This window comes from Callithrix jacchus, chromosome 1 (genome assembly GCF_049354715.1).
Source record: "Callithrix jacchus isolate 240 chromosome 1, calJac240_pri, whole genome shotgun sequence".
NCBI classification, from domain to species: Eukaryota; Metazoa; Chordata; class Mammalia; order Primates; family Cebidae; genus Callithrix; species Callithrix jacchus.
Genome location: NC_133502.1, coordinates 13,675,202 through 13,689,377, shown reverse-complemented (window position 1 = coordinate 13,689,377; position 14,176 = coordinate 13,675,202). Strand labels below are relative to the sequence as shown.

General features: G+C 37.5%; 1 protein-coding gene across 5 annotated transcripts in view; it reads right to left on the bottom strand.

Moving 5' to 3' along the window:
* Positions 1-14,176, bottom strand: part of IPO5 (importin 5) — a 66,040-nt gene that overhangs the window by 22,449 nt on the left and 29,415 nt on the right. For all 5 annotated transcript variants that reach the window (XM_035292901.3, XM_078370288.1, XM_035292898.3 and 2 more), the window contains 7 exons: positions 10,240-10,342; positions 9,255-9,351; positions 8,943-9,047; positions 6,567-6,689; positions 6,356-6,476; positions 2,856-2,943; positions 565-671 (listed from right to left, as the gene is read on the bottom strand). In XM_035292901.3, coding sequence (XP_035148792.1) covers positions 565-671; positions 2,856-2,943; positions 6,356-6,476; positions 6,567-6,689; positions 8,943-9,047; positions 9,255-9,351; positions 10,240-10,342 — 744 coding nt within the window. The remainder of the gene's footprint in view (positions 1-564; positions 672-2,855; positions 2,944-6,355; positions 6,477-6,566; positions 6,690-8,942; positions 9,048-9,254; positions 9,352-10,239; positions 10,343-14,176) is intronic.

Sequence of the window (14,176 nt, the reverse complement as noted above, 5' to 3'; positions counted from 1 at the left end):
ACCAGCCTGGCCAACATGGTGAAACCCTGTCTCTACTAAAAATATAAAAATTAGCCGGGTGTGGTGGCACATGCCTGTAATCCCAGCAACACAGGAGGAATGTATAAATCTGGCAGGAGAATCTCTTGAACCCAGGGGGTGGAGACTGCAGTGAACTGAGATGGTGCCATTATATTCCAGTTTGGGCAACAGAGTGAGACTCTGTTTCAAAGAAAAAAACAAACAAAAACCAAAACAAAACAAAGTGGTTTCTCTTCTGATAACATTAGAATTATTCTTTTAAAAATAAAAGATACTAGGTGAAGGAAGATTATTATGCTTGAATCATGAACACATTCAAATAATAATGTCATTTTCAAATTCAAACCTAAATATTTTTGGCTAGGAAGTAAATCTGTATATTTTCTTTGGGATTGACAATTTTATCAGTAAAATAAATGAATTGAGTTAAATATGGATGATAAAAACACAAAGACTAAGTCTTAACAGTCTAAACCTATCTTAGAATTTAAGATTCAGAAAGGCACTACTTCACTATTGTAGCATTTGAAGAACACAGCTTACGATTTTGAAGCATTTGCATAATGTGTTCCTTGATCATCGGCAGAACAAGCTTTCCACCAAGTCCACAAGCCATTCGGTCTAGAGCACTCTCACCTGCAACTGCATTGCTAAACACAGAAACAAAATTATGTATTCAATATATCTGAAATAAAAAAGAAACAGTATACTGTACAGACATACTTCTAACCACATTATTATTAAACTAGGACTGAGAAAGAATTCAAGCTGTCTTTAAATATGGAATTAAAATTAGGGGTTAAAAACCCTACAGCTTAAAAAAAAAAGTAAATATCATAATCCACCATAGTTTAGAAAGTCATGTTATCTTATTTTTCAAGACCACCCCTACCCCCGACTAGCTCAAAACTGTTTTCAGAAACAGCTCTGACATTTTCAAGACTCCCATTAAAGCAGTGTTGCAAGAGCCCTGTGTATTTCATTTCCTAGAAACACAGTCTTCAACCTTATCAATGAACAGAACATAGAAAACTGAAAAGGGTGCAGAAAATGCGTAATTTTCCCCGCTGTGAGCTTATTCACCTTTAAAGGGGTACAAACTGCACTGCCAAAAACCATGCATGGTTATGTGAAACTCAATTCTACTGTTTCCTCTGAAAACTGAAGAGATGGGGACATAAATGCATTTGCACTTATGCTGGCTTGGAACTACAAGATCAGTAGCGAATTTCACGTGCATTATCTTTACTGTGTAAACAGACAATAATATAAACATGAAGCTATAAATTACCTTCAGAACAGGTTTTTAGACTTAAAAAATCTCATCTTGAAAATATATTTATGCCCTGTTTACTCACAGATTAGAAAAATCTTATTCATCTAGTCTAGAAAACATAGTTTCTTAAACTGAATAACTTCAAGTGCCATTTACAGGGCAAATTAAAGGACAGGTAGCAGCACATTACAGTAACAGACCGAGAAAGGAAATCTGACCTAGCCCTGGTCTTCTCTTCAGCGGTATCAGGTGATTTCCAGTGAAAGACTACTTTCATAAAACAGTATTAAAGACAGAAATCAGTCATTTTTAACAATGGGATTAAGTCTCAAAATGTAGTTTATACTGACTCCAAGCCTTTTAGGGGAATAATTTCAGGTCTTTTTTTTGACACGGAGTCTCACTCGTCATCCAGGCTGGAGTGCAATGGCGCAATCTCAACTAGCTCACTGCAACCTCCACCTCCCAGGCTCAAGCAATTCTCCTGCCTCAGCCTCCTGAGTAGCTGGAATTACAGGTGTTTGCCACCACACCAGGCTAATTTTTATATTTTTAGTAGAGACAGGGTTTCACCATGTTGGTCAGGCTGGTCTCGAACTCGTGACCTCATGTGATCCACCCGCCTTGGCCTCCCAAAGTGCTGGGATTACAGGCATCGGCCACCGTGCCCACCCAATTTCAGCTCTTTTTAAGAAAAGGTGGTAGTATAATGCATTGGGAAGAATGAAAGAAATGGTAATTAACCCCAGTTCATTAACTGGCTACATAACCTCAGACAAATCACTCAATCTTCAGTCTCCATTTCTCATATACCTCTGAGACTACTAATAAAGTTGATTAAAATAACATAGCTCTGAGGTGCTATGTTTCATATACATGTAAGGGGCCATCACTACCACTTCATAGTGAATACAGATTTTGGTTGAGTTTTTCTGTATTCATGGGACTTCCTAAGCTGAAATAAATAAGTACAATAGTAATTCCAGTGTTACTGTCACCCAGTGTGATTCTGATCTTGTCACCACTGGTTCTTTTCTATCCTAAAGTTAAATTGCTTTTTACTAGGAAAATATGATGTATATTGCAGGGAATTTTGTTGAAACAATTATTCTAAGTGAAGTCTCTGTGTTTAAAAGTATTTATCACAATAAAGCTTCTTTATACACATTTTAAAAAACAAATTACAAGTTTTGAAAATAATTTAGAGTAAGTAAAAAACATAGCTACTTTACTTGCTGTATTTCACGTCACACTTTTTTTTAAAAAGACAAGCCTCCTTGTTTGTTGTTGTAGTTATCTTTCCATTCCTGATTACACACTTGTTAAAGTACGTTTTATGAATTTGCAAGAAACATAAATTTTATTAATATAAATTATACATGAAAACTAAAGAAAATACTATTAAGAAAATGTGATACAGCAATGCATACAACAGCAAGGCAGAGGTCCCCATATTTCAGGCTTGAAAGTTTACCTTCAGGTTACAGGGTGCAATGGTGAAGACGGGCCTTGGAGCCCTAGGGCTCTCACTGCCACCCTGGACACTAGGTTTGATTACCTGTCAAAATCATCATCTTCCAGTTCATCCGCATTTGCCCAGTCCTCATCTTCTTCCAAATCAACCATCATTGCTAACATCTGAGGAACTAAAGTAAACAATTATTTCTGAAGACTGTGACTTCATTTTATCTATATCACTATTTATAAACAAAAATTTTAAGATTTACTTTGCCTCTAATAGAGCAAGACAGGACAATTATTTGTCTGTGCCCTCAAAATCTGGTTAAATTTTAACCTTTTGTCATATTTGCTTATATCTTTTCTTTAAAAAGTAACATTCATAAGGCAAGCCCTCCTATCAAATTCCCAAATCTGTTTACATTCTCCCCCATTATCAGAGGTAAGAAGCATCATCACAAAACCAATGATTCATTCCTCAATTTTTTTTCTATATTTGAACCAATTTCTATATCTCTATACAAAATTATAGTACTATTTCAAGATTTTTTTTCTGAAGACGGTGTCTTGCTGTCACCCAGGCTGGAGTGCAGTACAGTGGTAATATCTTGGCTCACTGCAACCACTGCCTTCCAGGTTCAAGTGATTCTCCTGCTGAAACTCCTCAAGACTTCATTTTTTTGTATAATAAATGGTATAACATATGTACCTTGGCAATTTGCTTTTTTGCAACACATACAGATTTTATCAACAATTGATATTGTCAAACTTTTGGACAAAACTTTTATTCCACAATTACACTTGTTTTTATTGAGACTTAGCAGGATTCATTAGCTATTTCAGAATCCTCTGCCATGAATTTCCTGGCTGGGCCTGCTGGTGCACACCTGTTATCCTGGCACTTTGGGAGGCTGAGGCGGGAGGATTTCTTGAGCCCAGGAATTCAAGACCAGCCTGGGCAACATGGTGAAACCCTATCTTTACTAAAAACCACAAAAAGTAGCCAGGTGTGGTGGTGCATTCCACTAGTCCTAGCTACTTGGGAGGCTGCAATGAGCTGAGATCAAGTCACTGCACTCTGGCCTGAGTGACAGAGTGAGACCCTGTCTTAAAGAAAAAAAAGCAATGATTGTCCTATTCTCAGGCTTTGTGTATTCTCTAGATAACAAAACTTGATTGTGTGCACTGTAATTATTTTCTTTCAGTTTGCGGCTTATCTTTTCATTTACGGTGTATCTGGTGGAAAAATTGTTTTAGCAGTTGCAAATTTGGCAATGTTTACAACATTGGTTTGTGATTCAGTCTTAAAAAATTCTCTACTATTAAGCATTACATATCTGTAGTACTTAGGTCTTAACTTTTTTAACTAGTTCCAGCATGCAAGATAATATTCAGGTCTTAGGTTGACCCCTCAAATTATTTTTTTAATAAGCTGTCTAGAGATGGAATTATCTTTTCTCCATAGAAATGACCAGTTATGTTTTCAATTCATTACGTGGGAGCTGAGCCATGATGATGCAAAGGCATAAGAATGATACAACAGACTTTGGGGACTCAGAGGAAAGGGTGGGAGGCGAATGAGGGATACAAGACTATACACTGGGTACAGTGTACACTGCTCCTGTTATGGATACACCAAAATCTCACAAATCACCACTACAGAACATGTAACCAAACACCACCTGCTCCCCATAAACATATTAAAAAGAAAAAGAAAGAACCAGTTATCCTAGCAACGCTTTTTTTTCTTCTTTTTGCTCTGTCACCCAGGCTGGAGTGCAATGGTGCGATCTTGGCTCACCACAGCCTTGACTTCTTGGGCTCAAGCAATCCTCCATCTCAGCCTCCTGAGTAGCTGAAATCACAGGCATGTACCACCATGCCTGACTAATTTTTGTATTTTTGGTAGAGACAGGGTTTTGCCATGTTGCCCGGGCTGGTCTCAAACTTCTAAGCTCACGCAATTTGCCCACCTTGGCTTTACAAAGTGTTGGGATTACAGGCCTGAGCCACTATGCCTGGCCCCAAAAACTTTTGATCTATTATCTTTTTAAAACAGCTTTGTTCCCATGTGAGTGGATCTGCTCCTACACTCTACCCTTTGTACCATCCGATCCACTGTCAACACCTGCACCATTAGGTGCATTCTAAAGTCAGTTGAGGGGGCAAGATCACCACTTTATTCGCTAAAATTGTCTTGGCTACTCCAGGCCCGATGTTCTTTCAGAAAAATTTCAGGATCAGTTCTATCCTAACCCTATATTAACCCTAGATTAATCTGAGAACTGATACTTAGTTCTTCTGTTAGTCTTTCAGTATGTTATTCAACTTTCTTCATAAAGGTCTTATACATCTATTTATTCCCAGTTACAACAACTCATTGCTATAAAATTTTCTAAGTGATTACTATGCATAATGGAACACTTACAATAAAATGTTCTCATATCTAAGAATCTTGTTTAACCCTTTGATTAGCAGTTTATTTGTTGAGTCTTTAAAATTTTTTGTAGACAATAATCACATAGCCTACAAATAAGCAGTATTTTTGTTTCCAATTTTTTTTTGCTTTGAGATGGAATTTTGCTCTTGTTGCTCAAGCTGGAGTGCAATGGCATGATCTTGGTTCACTGCAACCTCCACCTCCTAGGTTTAGGCAATTCTCCTGCCTCAGCCTCAGTAGCTGGGATTACAGGCACGTGTCACCACGCCTGGCTAATGTTTTGTATTTTTAGTGGAAATGGGATTTTATCATGTTAGCCAGACTCATCCCAAACTCCTGACCTCAGGTGATCCGTCCACCTTGGCCTCCGAAAGTACTAGGATTACTGGCATGAGCTGGGGCAGTCAGTACAACAAAACAGTGATAAGGGAGATATTTTTCTGTTCCCGACTTTAATGGGAATGTTTCTAAAATTCCAACCAGTATCTCAGTGTAAGACAAATTTTGTAGTGGTGCCCAGTGTAGGTACCACTACAAAGTAAATCTGGTGATGTATTTACCCTCTAAATCAAGTGTTCAAGTACTCATTAGCTCATGAAGAAATGGCTAGGCCAGAGAACGATCAGGTTCTCAGACCCTTACCCCAGCACAATGAAACTTTATAGTAGTTATTTCCATAGCACAACAGTCATTTAAGTTTCTGCTGCAATAGGGGTCTATGAAACACAGCAACATAATATAGTGGACAGAGCCATGACGAAAGTGTTAGACCTTGTTCTAATCCTATCTTCACTGGTAAGTACCAGACATGTTATCTTGTTTTGCAGCTTGCTACTGTATATCTATATATCCCTTATGAATTATTTTTGACTCTTAACTGTGTCCAATATTTAACATATAAATGATAGAGTCTGTCACAGTCCACTCTAGAAATGTAATTTTTAACACCAGATTTCAGGGTGTCTGCAAAGTCTTAAAGGCATAACCACAATGTGGGGGTCTGTGCTTGCATGTATTGAGATGCATTTCCCTAAATTAATAAGATTCTAAAAGGATATTCATTCTATTCTCAACAATCTGAGAAATTACAAAACCCTCATCAAATTTATCCAAAAATTTGGCCACATTACACATTAACTATCTGAAGACCGTTGACTTACTAGTCTGTGCAACAATATTGGTATGTTTTCTTAACATAGCAGCTGCAGTCTCAGAGAGGGTGACGATCACTTCAAGGGCAAGCTGGCGTTGCATATTGTTGAGGCTAGTATCTCCACACAACTACAAAGAAGACATAATTGTATACATTTGATAGTTTAGATTAGTCCCTGAAAATAACAAACAGAACATTTACTGATGTACTTAATTTACCTTTAGACTTAGCTGTAGAGTCGCTTCCAAGTGAGGACGCAAATACTTTGGAACAGTATCTGCGATCTCAACTAGGGATTTTAGGACAGAATCATCATTCTGGTAGCACGAGTCATTTACAGCCTAAAAAAGATGAAATAGGAAGTCTTTGCTGAAGATTCACTTTATGATGCCTCATTAGCCAAACATTCCTAAGATGCTGACAATAGAGAAACATTACTAAACTGTTTTCACTAAATAGTGTAGCAGTCTACATTATGCATATGTTCTACCTGCAGGCACATGTATACCTTCCTTTTGATGGATGTTAACCGGAAACATACAAAACAGATTTACATCTGAGTCAAAATGACAATCAGTGAAACTATAATAACCACTACAATAAAACTTAAGGCTACCAAGAGTCCCTTTCCTTTGTTATTTTCTTTTTTCAGAGATAAGGTCTCGCTCAGTTGTGCAGGCTCAAGTGTGGTGGCACAATTATAGCTCACAGTACCGTTCAACTCTTGTGCCTCAGTCTCCTGAGGAGCTAGGACCATACATGTGAGCTATATATAATACCACACCTGGCTCTTCTGTCCTTTCTATATCCATGTACTTTTTTTCATGCACATAGTTAAGTAGCAGAACCTGTAATACATTTAAAGTGTCCAATATTATCCATTTTATTTCTCTTTGATGTTGTTTGCTCACTGTGGTATTAACATATGCATTTTGTGTTTACTGTTATCTATTTCCTTTAACTTACTCTAATTCCAGAGGAAGAAAACTGGGATTAGATTTCAACAGTAAGTAGATTTTAGATAATAAACTACTAAAGCAATAGTATATTATAGTTAACACTTTGTCACAAAACAATCTTTTCATTGTGATAGCATGGAGAGAGAAGTGTTCACTAAATCTTTTAAGTAACTTTTTTTCATGTGGAAACTCAATTTTAGCTCCTCTAAATCCTCTCTAACTCAGTGTTTCTCAAGAGGAATGGTTTTCTCTCAGGAGATAGTTCTTGATGGTCACATGGTGGAGGATGGGCAAAGGCCATGGATGCTAAATGTCCTGCATCTGTGACACAAGCACAAGGGACTTACATGATCTTCTCATCATGCATTTCACATTATTACAAACTCCAGACACTTATAAAAAGAAAAAACTCTTTATAATGATCTGAACCTAAAACCTAACCCACATATTATTTTTTGTCCGGTTTTAACAATTGTTATCCCCCCTCGAATGGATACATACAGGTGGAATATCCCAAATCCAAAATGCTCTGAAATCCTCAACTTTTTGAATACAGATACGTCATTCAAAGGAAACGAGCATTTGAGTATTTTGGATTTCTGACTTCAGATGCTCAACTGCTAAGTATAATACCAATACAGTGTTTCAAAACCTGAAAAAATTTTGAAATACGAAATACTTCTAGTCCCAAGCATTCTGAATAAGAGACACTCAATTTCTACTTTGCTTTGTCCAGAACCTTACTATTTTAGGAAATCTTATGACTTGCCAATGACATCTTTGTTATCAGTCCAGTTTTAGCTATTGCATTTGTACAGATCACTTAGAGATCACCCGGTCTATTATGTCTTTTAGTGTAGTCCTGTCTGATCATTTACATAAGGAAAAGCATGTCATTTTATTATACCTTTTTAAATTTTCTTCTTTGTATTTAGTTAAGGCCATATATTAATATTCTAAAATACTGTGCATATATATATGTTACATTACTTATGCATTTCATTTTTTAAGAAGTATATGAAAAATTACCAAAAGATTGTCATAAAAGAGGGATTTGGGAGTCTGACAAGATTGGGAACCACTAACTTGTCCAATATTTTACATTTTATTTAAAAATTTTTTTTTCCTAGCAGCATAGATACAAGTTGTCTTGAACATATGCTCTACCTTGTCTAATCTTATTTTGCTTTGATTAAAGCAGAAAGTATCCTTAAAACATTAACATCCTTAACAATAATGTGAATTAACCAAAAACTTACATTATAACACAAACTATTACACATCCTGTAGTCAAGAGTAGTTTTTCGTTACGTAAAATGGGCATTAAATCTCACAGGTTATTTAACTAAAATAATCTACATATTCAATAATAAGTACATAACTGCTTCCACCATTTACATTACAAAAAACATCTATAACTATAAATATTGTAAGAGACTAAAAGTGTCCTTACAGGCAGTTAACATAAGCTCAATGGAGACTGAGATTTGCCTATGTTTTGTTCACTCCTGTATCCCTAGTGCCAGAACTTAAGAGGCAATATGCATTTGTTGTATAAATGAATGAATGCATTAAAGAACGCTAATGAAAACCAAGTAAGATATAATTATGAGTTATTCTATACTGTTTTCCTACCTGTAGAAATCCCGGCAGCAAGTCTGCAAAATGTTTGAACAGAGCAACATTATGCTCATTTGCAAGTATAAATGCAGCTGTAGCTCTAGCAGATAATGTCCTGATCTAAAATGAAGAAAAAATGTCAAACACAAAAAATTTTTGATAAATGCAAATTTAAGATTTCCTACTCAAGATCAAGTTATTTTTTATCAGTAAAACTGAGGTTTATATTTTAAAGTATAAAAGTAAAAACAACCTCCTAACACACTAATTTCTTTCAAAAGTTAGATGAAAATAGATGGTAATATTAATAGGATTGGAATTATTTACCGATGGGTGTTCCTGATCTTGCATACACTGAACTAACATCCGTTTGATGACATCTAAATAGTGCTGCTGCTGGTTCCCAAAAATTCCAGGGAAGTTCCTAAAAGATAATCCAAACATTCTTTAAAAGCTACATTATATTAATATCTTAGTAAAGTATGAACTAGAATCTCTAATGAACTATTTGTTTACCTGACTCAGTATGCATTAATCCTTAGGTTGAACATCATCTACCCATCCTCTAAGCAATCTTGATTTTGGGTTAAGTGAATGAAAACATACTGGAGAAGTATGGACTGGGTTAGAGGCTACTCAGCAGCCCATTCCCAGCTACATGCTTTTATCCTTATTACTCTCAGTCGAAAGCTGACCTGGAGTGCAGGATGGGACAAGAGCAACCACAGGTTTTCTGATGAAAACTACAGTTAACGATGCTCTCTGACCATCTGCATTCTCTAATCTGAATTACTGATATAAACAAAGATACACTTGGCAACTAAAGCAGAAAATGATATAATGCCTAAAATGTGTATGATCTTGAAAATGTATAAATCTAATATACTGACCACATTCTAAGTGCAGTAGAAAAAGTAACACAGTGGGGCAAAGAATAATCACTTAATTCTAAACTCAGACCATTTGCTTATAAAAATACTGGTTTGATAAGCTATTATAAAACTTGGTCAGAAGACCCAGAACACGTAATGGGGATTCACCTGCATGCTCCTCCTCCTCAAGACATCATTATTAAAGTGGTTTCACAGAAGCTACATTCAGTACTAGGTTAATCTCTAAGTAAAGGAGAGGAAACTGTTCAATAAAACTTTCAGAATCATAAAAGACAAAGAGAAAGCAAGCAAGCGGTGGAAAACTTGCATTATTTTCATTTTAAGTATAAAAAGTTAAATTAGGCTAAAATAATCAATTAAAAGGTGTTTAGGGCATTCATGAAATCAAAGGTCTCAAAAAAGTAGCTTAACGTATATACCAGAAAATGTGAAGGGCAGCTTCCCGAAGTCCCACATTCTGAGAGCTAACGGAATCAAAAAGGAACTTCAAACCTTCAGGCCACTGGTTGTTGCCATCCTCATCTAAAAGTAAACAAATCCGACATAAAGCGTTAAGTCAGAACTTCAATAGACTAGGAGTAAATGCTTTCATTTCATAAGCCTCATTCAAAACATGGATTACTGAAAAATGTCACTGTTGCTATTTTTTAAAACTCCAAGATATTCTGTCCTTCAACCATAAAAATAAGAAATAGCATCATAACCATGTAAATAAATAAATAAAAAGACCAAACAAACCAACAAACCAAACAACTCTATATTTGGATTACATAAACACAGATATTAGCAGAGGTTCTTTTTCCGTTTTCTTTTCTTTTTTGAGATGGAGTTTCGCTCTTTCAATCAGGCTGGAGTGCCAGGGCGCAATCTCAGCTCACTGCAACCTCCGCCTCCTTGGTTGGAGCAATTCTCCTGCCTCAGTCTCTGGAGTAGCTGGGCCTCGCTAATTTTTATATTTTTAGCAGAGATGGGATTTCATGATGTTGGCCAGGCTGGTCTCAAACTGCTGACCTCAGCTGATCCACCAGCCTTGGCCTCCCAAAGTACTATGATTACAGGTTTGAGTCACTGCACCTGGCCAGCAGAGGTTATTCCTAAGGAGTGGAATTTGAAGAGAAGGCACCACTTTTAACGGTACAAACATTTGATTGCTTGACCCCTTTATATAGACCATTGTTACAGAAGAGTTTAAAAAGCAGGCAAAGCTAGTATTTGATGGCAAGGTCGTGAAACCAAAGTAACAATTACTCTGGAACTTGAGAAGACATCAGGGTTAGAATCTCAGGACCCATACAGGGTACTCACACACTTTGCAGTTTGGTGCAAACAGTACCAGAGAATGTTATTAATATGTTTATTATTTAAAGAGATTAAAAGATTTTTAATAATACTTTGTAATAAAAATAAGTGACCACAAAATTCTACTGTGCCACTTATAACACTCTGTGGTTATATTGCCATGAAGACCTTAAGAGTTATACAACTTACAGATGAATTATAGATGTTTTCTTTTTAAACATCCCCCCATATTTGAACTTTTGTGGAATGACAAGTGTGCTGATAAGCTGACATTAAATAAACAAAACATCCTTAATCTGTCTCTTCAACCTAAAGTTGATGCTTTGAGGGGAAATAAAATAACTGCTTTAAAAAATGAGAGCACTTTGAATACTTTGGAAATGTTTCCATTATTAAGTGTTTCTGAATGAGAAACGATGTCACCTATAAACATTCATATCTTCATACTTAAAACCTGAAGTAGAATTTTTCTAAGCAATTTAAAAATATTCAAAATTAGGGCCGGTGCAGTGGCTCACGCCTATAATCCCAGCTCTTTGGGAGGCCAAGCAGGGCAGATCATTTGAGGTTAGGCATTTGAGACCAGCCTGGCCAACAGGATGAAACCCAATTGGCCCTGTCTCTACTAAAAAAAAACAATTGGTCAGGTGTGGTGGCTTATGCCTGTAATCCCAGCACTTTGGGAGGCCAAGGTGGGCGAATCACTTTAGGTCAGGAGTTCGGGACCAGCCTGACCAACATGGAGAACCATCTCTACTAAAAATACAAAATTAGCCAGCTGCAGTAGCACATGCCTGTAATCCCAGCTACTCAGGAGGCTTAGTGAGGCAGGAAAATTGCTTGAACCTGGAGGCAGAGGGTGCGGTGAGCTCAGATTGCGCCATTGCAATCCAGCTTGGGCAACAAGAGCAAAGCTCCATCTCAAAAAGAAAAAAATTAGCTGAGTATATTGGTGCATGCCTACAGTTCCAGCTACTTTGGAGGCTGAGGCAGGAGATTCACTTGAACTTGGGAGGTAGAGGTTGCAGTAAGCCGTGTTCACACCACTGCACTCAAGCCTGGGCAACAGAGCAAGATTTCCTTTAAAAAACATTCAAAATTAATTTGAACTCATCTAAAATACAAAACTTGACACATTCCCCATTAGTTTCTAAGAAATGGTTGATACAAGAAAGGATACAATCTGCTAGCTGAATTGAGTAAGAACTTACTGCATTACTGGTTGGTGAGATTTTAAAATTAGTGTCATAATGTACTAAGCTCAATCAATAATCTACCATTTAGCTCTGATTTCAACTATTAAAAACACCATCTAAACAAGCTGTGCTTACAATCACATTTATAAATCCCTGTCTCCTCCACCAAAAAAAAAAAAAAAAAAAAAAAACCCACAAAAAAACCCAGAAGTGGCCATGGCCACACCCTCTTCTAGAAGGAGCAGAAGTCTGAAGATGAGTGGGGCAAACCCAGGACACCATGGAAGCAGCCATGGCCCTGGAGAAGAACTGGAACCAGGAACCAGGCCCTTCTGAATCTTCATGCCCTCGGTTCAGCCTGCACAGATCCCCATCTCTGTGACTTCTTGGAGCGACATTTCCTAGATGAGGGAGTGAAACCTGACTGACCCACATAGACTAGTTGGCTCCTAGACTGAGTTGGGCAAGTGTCTCTTCAAAAGGCTCATCAAACAACACTAAAAGTCCAGTGACCTCTAAGGGTCCTCCCCCAATCAAAGAATCAGGCCTTCTGCCTGAGCCTCTCCCTCCAGCAATTAGGCAGCTTTTAAACCACACTGGAACCCTCTCCCAAGACCTAGATCAAGTGGAAATAAAGCTTTTTGAGCAAGAATAAAAAGTAGCATGTTCGATTACATTATTAGTATTTTTAGTTGATCAAAAAGGATTTTTACCTTTAGCAAAATGCATTTTTAATGATGTTTGCCTTTTACCTCACTTAAAAAAATATTTTTGGGCATTAAAAATGTACATAGGCCAAGAATGGTAGTACTTTGGGAGGGCAAGGCGGGCAGATCATCTCAGGTCAGGAGTTTGAGACCAGCCTGACCAACATGGAGAAACCCAGTCTCTACTAAAAATGCAAAAAAATTTAGCTATGTGTGGTGGCGCATGCCTATAATCCCAGCTACTCAGGAGGCTGAGACAGGAGAATCGCTTGAACCCCGGAGGTGGAGGTTGCAGTGAGCTAGAGATGGCACCATTGCACTCTAGCCTGGGCAACAAGAGCTTCATCTCAAAAAAAAAAAATAAATAAATTTTTTTTTACATAGTACAGCCGTATAACAGTATATGTATATATTTGTCAGCATACATACACAACAGCAAAAGCACTGGAGTCACTAATTTTTAGTTCAACTGGCAAGTTTAATGTACAAAGTAGGTTACATCATTAATTAGCCCATGCTTCTAAAACATTATAAATTTAGGAGGGAATATAACTGCCAATTTTCAAGCAAATTATGAAATTACTTTTCCAGATGGATTTGTTTTTTGTTTTGAGACAGTCTTGCTCTGTTGCCCAGGCTGGAGTGCAGTGGCATGATCATAGCTTACTGCAGCCTCCAGCTTCTGGGGCTCAGGTGATTCTCCCACCTCAGTCTCCCAAGTAACTAGGACAACAGGTGCACACCATCACGCCCACTAATTTTTTTGTAAAGATGGGGTTTTGCCATGTTGCCCAGGCTGGTCTTGAACTGCTGGACTCAAGCGATGTGCCCACCTTGGCCTCCTAAAGTGCTGGGATTACAGGCGTGAGCCACTGTGCCCAGCCTCACATGGGTATTTTGAATACCAACAGGTGAGTCCTATGACTGGATTTCAGAACATCTGTAATTTCTGGCTCTAAATGCAAAATCCATAATCACACTCATTTTGAACAGAATAAATGGTACTCAGGTACTTGTAAATTTTACTCTAAAAGATTCCATTAAAAAAAAAAGTGGGGGATGGGCATGGTATAATCCCAGCACTTTGGGAGGCCGAGGTGGGCGGATCACCTGAGGTCAGAGTTCGAGACCAGACTGGCCAACATGGCCAAACC